This window comes from Penaeus vannamei, chromosome 10 (genome assembly GCF_042767895.1).
Source record: "Penaeus vannamei isolate JL-2024 chromosome 10, ASM4276789v1, whole genome shotgun sequence".
NCBI classification, from domain to species: domain Eukaryota; kingdom Metazoa; phylum Arthropoda; class Malacostraca; order Decapoda; family Penaeidae; genus Penaeus; species Penaeus vannamei.
The window spans coordinates 37,432,558-37,440,388 of record NC_091558.1 but is presented as its reverse complement, the minus strand read 5'-3'; the positions used below and the strand labels follow the sequence as shown (position 1 = coordinate 37,440,388).

The 7,831-nt window shown below is 35.7% G+C and overlaps 1 protein-coding gene across 3 annotated transcripts in view; it reads left to right on the top strand.

The window, feature by feature from the left end:
• LOC113829051 (oxidoreductase HTATIP2) overlaps positions 1-5,592 on the top strand; it is a 10,821-nt gene extending 5,229 nt beyond the window's left edge. For all 3 annotated transcript variants that reach the window (XM_070126600.1, XM_070126601.1, XM_070126602.1), the window contains exons 4-5: positions 354-466; positions 2,717-5,592. In XM_070126600.1, coding sequence (XP_069982701.1) covers positions 354-466; positions 2,717-2,884 — 281 coding nt within the window. In that variant the 3' untranslated portion in view covers positions 2,885-5,592. The remainder of the gene's footprint in view (positions 1-353; positions 467-2,716) is intronic.
• The last annotated feature ends 2,239 nt before the right edge of the window (positions 5,593-7,831 follow it).

The following is a 7,831-nucleotide window of genomic DNA, read 5'->3' as shown; positions in this document are numbered from 1 at the left end:
GCTCCACACTTACTTAGTCATAAAGGAGTCAATTACTAGTTGTACCTATCTCACCTGTTTTGCCTTTTCCTTGATTTTTGGATATATTATCTTTTAGCTTATATTGCTATTAGTAATGACGATAACATTGACATTATAGTATCTATAATAATAATAACTGCATCAGTATTAATGGCCCTAGTAAATTCAAGATATTTTTCTTGAAGACTCAAGGAAGGGTGGAAACAGGAGAAGCAGCTTTGGATATATATCATTTGATCATGATACAAACCATCCGTATAAATTCTTGAAAGTATTGTACTCTATGAAAAGATATAAATGCTTTCATCTATTTATTATAATCCCTGTTGCAGGTGAAGTAGAGAACATGGTTACAGAGCTTAACTTTCCACGCCTCTCCATCTACCGCCCATCTCTTCTCCTTTGTGATAGACAGGAATCACGTCCCATGGAGAAGATAGCGCAGGTACGAAAGGGAAACCCTGTGCTTGGAGATATAAAATAGCAGTCTTGTCTCTTACAGATCCCCTACATTTCACACTACTAGCAGTGCTTGGATTCACATTTTTTACTCCCTGATCAGTGACATGGGTCTTTATTGTAGATACAAAGAATCATATTCCATTAGTAATTTTATTATCTTTTATTGTATTAGATAAGAAGTATGCACAGGAATGGGAGAATATTAACTTGATGTTTGAGGTAAACTACGCTTGCAGATGATACTTTCATTAGCTCTTTGCAGTTGAAAATTAATTTTTTTCTCTCCTTTTTTTCTTTTTTCCCCTTTCAATGATTGTTGTAAAGTATTCTCTTTTTGATTTATTTGAAATGATGTAATAATTCTCAAGAGCATATGTATATATTTTTGCAATGCACCTCAGTACGAGTAATTTGACATAACAGGCTAAGTTGTACATGAAAGACTTCTACCATTAAACCCATTAGCTTTACTTTACTCATATGTATTGAGCTAATTGCCTTAGTACCGTAGCAATCTCTAGTAGGAATCATACCAGAAACTGACGGTAATGACTGTCTATTACTGATTGACTATTTCAGTGAATTTGGAGGAAGGATAGGGGTACTAAAGATTCTTTCAATCTAAATTACAATGCAGTAGTAGTGCAATGTCTGTCATTCTTATGCCTATGATATGAGGCCAGTAGTAGGAAAATGGGTACCTTGTAAAATATCTACTAAAGGGTTTTAGCATATAGTCTTATATTTTGTTTTCCTTGTGGTGGTATTTGATACTATATTATTTGGAAACTCATGTATTCCTGTTTATCAGCATTTGAGCTTTAAATGGCAATGCCTCAGATAACATATATGGTAGAATTGTTTTATGCACATTAACCCAATGCCGACGTGTAAAAATTTTTGGCAAGTGGACGTATGGACAGGGTTGTTGGCGCGCATCGGCAGTTTTCGATCGGTAGTTTGCGAGCAACATTTAGCACCTAAAAGCTTTCATTTTACTATAATTTATAGAAATATTAAAATTTTGAAGGTTTGCCTTCATTATAGGTGCCATTGCCTAAGATCTTTACCATATAAATGAAGCCGCTACTATCGGAGAAAAACTCCATCCGACGAGCCAGTGGCGCGGGAATGGGCATGGCACGATGCCACCCGTCTTTTGGTCCACAACAGCCATGGCATGTACGTACATGCCACCCGGCGGCTAGGGGTTAACTGAAAGCACAGTAAAAGACCATTCACTTTAAGAAAACGAAGCCTTATTACTCTGAACTGGGGATGTTTCAAGAATAATGAGAGTTTACTTTGTGTGCCTGTCTTCTTATCAACTTTGAGGTGAAGAAAGGCAGAGCCTAAGCATACTCACTCCCATTTAGCTAATTACAATAAAAGCTAATATTATGGAAGGCTATGTTGGGCCCTCTTTGCTCAGAACAGTTTATTTTCCTTTATTAATTCAAAAAATTCTATACTTTAGATTATGTACAGTATGAGTAGTGAACTTTAAATAATGTTATTTTTTATGTGATGCATACAGTTAAGATACTAATGATGACAGGTATAAAAAAAAATGATGCACTCAAAAAATATATTTAGAACTATTAGCTAGTCATAAGATGGAGGAGAGATTGAAGTGAGGCAGGAAGGTCGCCAGTTATGTGTCATTACTGTAAGCAATACATAGCCACCCTTGACTTTTCTGGATTTTCACTTGACTCTTGCTGGATAAGGCATGTTCTATATAAACTTTGTGTAGGATTTCAGTTTCATTGTATGTGTGTGTTTTACTATCATTTCTGAAGTTTAGGCATGCATTTTGGATTTCAATCAAACTAGGCTATTTATTAAATTTTAAAGTTCAATTATTATTATTATTATTATTATTATATATATATATATATATATATATATATATATATTTTTTTTTTTTTTTTTTTTTTTTTTTTACAAAAATTGTTTTGGAAGTTGAAAATTCTGTAGATGGTAGTAGTATTTTTAACATCCTTTCCTCAAAGTTTTCTATAAAAAAAGAAGGAAGGAATGGAGGAAGATATGCTACAATACGTATTTATTGTATCTCTTTTTAAAATATCAATAGTTCCCTTTTATGTTCATTTTTTCTCAGATATGTAAAAAAACACATTTCATTCACCGTTCAGAAATTAATGTAACTAGATGAAGATAACATCCTCGGTAGTAGACAAGATTAACCACCTGCTTTTTTCTGCTACAGATTGTTCTCCGTGGTTTTGATTGGCGAAACAAGATTAGCATTGGCACAGACACAGTTGCCAGTGCTATGGTGGCCAATACTCTGGAGCAGCAGACGTCAGAAAAGGCAGAAGAGACTAAGGTTGAGATCTTGGAAAATGCAGATATCCTTAGACTTGGAATTGATTAAAACACCTACTTTACAATGCCTCAATATTTGCATGTATGGATTTTAATAATTTTGTCAAAAAAGAGTGATGAATATGTTAGGGATTTGCATTTCAGAATTTTGTATGTAGGATGTTCCAGTCTGGATGTCAAATATTTAGGAATCACAGTAGAAATAATAGTTGTGTACATGAAAGCTCTTATTTAGCCACTTAAGGTTTAAAACTGACTTTCACAATTCAGTCACACAGATATGCAGAAATATGCCTGAATATCATTAGAGATCATATAATTACAGTTTGATTTAAGGAATTGTTACATAATTACAGGTATTTACTTTTCTTTTTTTATGGCAGTGGTTAAAGTATGCTTTTGTGTGTGTCATTTTGTATATAAATAAGGATTATATTTATTGATATGAATATGCATTTAACCCGCTGACACTGGAATGACATCTATACATGCCATCCCAGTGTCCACTGTGATTTCAATTTATTCATTTTGTTTACACAGATAACTCCACAGGCGCTTAGTCACGAAGTAGTATTTTTTTGGGCCTTCTAGATCTCAGCTGTTTACCCTATATATATATATATTTTTTTTATAGTTTCTTTTTAAGTACAATGAAATGATGCCAATAATGATAATATTATTGATAATAATAATACTAAAAAAATAAAACAGATCCCAATACTTCAAGCAATGCAATAAACAGGTGAGGTCAAGTAGGCCAAGTAACTAACTTTTGGGTAACTTAAGTGCTTCTGAATACATCTTTGTGTAAACAGAATAGACAAAAAAAAAACTACACTGGACAGTGCCCATACCCACCACCTATGTGTGTGTGTGGGGGGAGGGGGGGGGGAGAACCAGATTCTTTTACAAAATTCAGTGCATTTTTTGTTTGCATTTTGTTCAAGGGTGTTGTGATTTTTATTACTTAATATTTAATATAGTTTAAGTTTGTATTCACTTGATATTGAATAGATTCCCTTTGTAATTTTTATTGAAATTCATAATTTGTGAAAAGTTCATTGATTATTTATATTTCATTCTGCAATTTGGAATATATTTACCGGTCATTCGTTGAAAGCATAACTTGAATGCGCCTTAAATGAAATACTGAATAATTGTCACTACTGCTTGATATATGATCTGTGGACCAACCCACTTACTTTAGTTTTAGGCTTAGATTTAGATGAATGAAAGGTACTTTTGTAGGCAAGGGGAATAAATGGTATTGCCTTACTTATTAGTGAGAAATATCATAGCAATAGAGTGACAATTGGTGCTCAGATGGATTTCAGATTTTAGACCTTTTTGTAAATTACCAACCAGTGAATTTCAGAACGTTATAATATAAAGGCCTTATATTATGAAAACTGCCAATATTTAAGGACTGAATGCCTTAATATTCAGAAATGTTATTGAAAAGGAAGAGCATGAATCATGACTAGATGTTTTAGATACATGTCTGTATTATACTTGTGGGTGTGATATCTGTGAGGTTTTGTATGCTGGTATTGCATCATTATGTATAGAAGTTAATTGAAATTCGAAGAATTTGGTGACACTTTATGGTTCTACTTGAAGTAAGGAGAAAATAGCCAGAAGGCTAGTGCAGAAACATATTTAAGAAAGTGGATTGCAGGTTTTGGAAACGATGTTACTGAAGGATAATTACTAAGGAATTTACAAGATTATTTTTGAACTCCTGCAATTTGCAGTTTTGTGTATTTTCCCTCTAACATTTAAATGTTTGCAAAATATGTTTGTTGTGATATCAGTCTTAAGCAGAATAGGCATATTTGTTGAGATTTCTGTTTTAGGCAAATTGTCTAATTGGAGTCAGTCTGTATCCACTTTCAAAGTAGCAGAGGTGGTGATCCTCTAATTACAGAGAAGTTGTACTGTAGGTTTCCAGATCTCATTGTCTCTTCTGAACCTTCTCAGTGATGTGAGTTAATCTATTTATATTATAACTAGCATTATTTGAATTTCTGAGGCTGCAGTTGTCACCCTGTTTAACTACATTTAAACTACTTTAATTCTTGTATTGTTATTTTATTATTTAATTTTTGATATTCCTATTACAGCACTGGATTTCAGAGTGGGTGACAAAGCAACTGGCTTGGCTTGTGTTTTGGTTGTGTACATGCCTCATGCTGAGAGTTGGTTACAAATTGCATGTTGTAGGGGAGCCTCTCTTCACATCAGATACAGAAAATAAATAATTCTTTCACCATACAAAAGTTAACATTGTGCATTTTCATTTTTATGTTTACAATTTATGCTGTTATGCTGAGGACAGATTAATAACTTTGTCTTTGCTTTAAGATTTTCGTATGACTGCAAGTCAAACCTTCTAAAATATTTAGAGAATATAAAGTTTGGATTTATATGAAAAAGTTGAACACTTTATTATACTTTTTTCCCTATTCCACAGTTCTCCTTTCCAATTTTTTTCTTTCTTTTTTAAACAAGGCTTAGAGGTGACTCAGGGAATCAAGAACTGTGAAAGTTACAGGTTGTATTACTAGTATCGGTGTGTTATGTAACCTTTATTATTGAGCTATTTTTTGGTGCTATAGTGAATTGGTTGCTGTTAGTGTTTATTGGCTTTATTTTATTAAATACTAAATAAATCACACATTTATCTTGCATATAGAAGCAGCTGTATTATATGTGTATCCATTTACAGACTTGAATGAGAGTAAATTCAAAAGATAATTTTGTATATCACTACCCTACCACCTGTAGAAAAAATAATCTATGGGCGTCTTCTGTACGTGCCATAAAAGTTAATCCAATATTAAAGTTTAATCCAGATCTCTAGTAGGCATGAGTGTTGGCAGCGTCCAGGATCAACTTTTAAAGCACCTCTAGACCAGGCTTTAATATTTAGCTCATTTTTTAATCCTGCACATGCGCCGAAGGGACATGTTAATCCCACCAATCATGTACTGTTACGTCACGTGTCCGTCATGAACTTCATAGGGACATGAAGGGTGAATGTTGAATAGATATCTTTTGGATGATTTTGTTGCTTATTTACAGGTATGAGTGCATGACTTGCTCTAAACACTACCCTACACAACATGCAACAGTTATGTGTGAAGAGAACATTGCACAGAAATGTGAAGATCCTAGTCTCGTATTTCTGGCCGTGTGGGAATAGGTTTTGCAAATCTAAAGGGTGGGAGCTGAGGTATGTTGTCTTTTTATTGCTGAACAATCTGTGGTATTTTGAAACATTTCTGTGCAATGTTCTCTTCACACATAACTGTTGCATGTTGTGTAGGGTAGCGTTTGGAGCAAGTCATGCACTCATACCTGTAAATAAGCAACAAAATCATCCAAAAGATATCTATTCAACATTCACCCTTCATGTCCCTACGCATATGATATAGAAGACAGTATTAAAGATATTACCTAAAGATTTGCAGTCCGATATAAAATTTATTTGGATAAATAAACCTTGCAATTTGCATTCAGACACTGCATTGTTAAAAGATTTTTCTGACAACTGATATTCATTTATTATAGATTGGAGAAAAGGTGATTGTTATAGAAAGTTATAGTCAGTCACTCAAGATGCAGTTTGATCTTCATATGATAATTACGAAGCACAAGTAGGCTTACTTATAAGGGAAACATGATTATTTATGAAATATTCTATTTTTTCATGATAACGATCTTATATTTATAGTAGTAAAATGGGTAACGAAACTGCTCTAACAACTATAAAACCAATCTTTATTTCAATGACACTCAAGTACAAAAATGACATTCATCAATTAATATCCATTGCGCTGTTTCCTCGGACAGCTCTTTGCTGCGTTGAATCGTGTTGGAGGGAAACATGTTTTCTTCAGGATGCTGTTCAGGAGGTTCATAGAAAAGTATACTAGTTAATTTTGTTGTAAAGTAGTTGAGAAAAAATCAGTAAATAATTCTTCTTAAAACGCTTGCTCATATTTGACTTAAAACGTCAACTTGTGTGACCCTGACCATATAATTTTTGTTTCACTAACCTGGAAAAATGAGTTCCATGCCCATAGCCTCTGAACTTCAAAGATTCCTCGTAGGATTATATTGGTTTTTATATTCATTACCATAAGTTATTTCCTTTATCAGAATATTTGATCATTTGTGTAAATATATACAATTTCATTTTCATAATAAATACTACGTATGGAAATTCTAAGACGATTGATGTTATTGTGGGTGGGTGCTTCATGCGCAGGGTGGTGTGAAGCAATGGAGTGGTAGTTTAGTTAGTGTTAAGAGCTTTTGCATGTCTTCTCACTTAGAGCTGCCACCGCTAGCTAGCCTAGTGTGATAAAGGGAGCAGCACTGCATAAGCCTCCCCTGCCAGTGCATAGCCTCTCCATCAAGACTCCCTGCAGTGCCTCCTCGTGGCCTCCCATGGAAACTGGGTACCTTGCGGTTCCAGGCTAAACTGAGGGGGATCTCGGAGCAGTAGGAGGCCCCAGAGGTTCAGGGTCATGGCCCACCGTCGTGTGGACACGCCCTGGCCCTGTACCAACTCCTGCCCCTAAGCCCCCTGGGGTTATTGGGAGGCTCGGGGGAGGTGGGCCTTGCCAGTCCTCCTCCCCCCAGATAAAACAAATCGGCAGTGCTCAATGTAAATGGAAAGGCTGGGAGGAGGGTAAAAGTCCCTCCCACCCAGCAAGTGAGGCGGACTGTGGGCCCTGCTGGGAGGGTGACTGCTGGAGTGCAGGCTGGGAACGGGAACTACTCGTCTCGCCTGCGCTCTGGTGGCCGCCAGCCCAGAGTGAAGCTTGTGGGGGAAAGTCCTCGGGAACCCCACAGATGGATGATGGGGCACGCAGCCTGCCACCCCTTTTTATATGGTGCAGAGGTGGCATCCACCTGGAGTGATTGCCAGAGGCTGAACCTCAGGCGGGAAGTCAGGGTGGGGGCTTGGAACGTCCGTTCTTTGCGT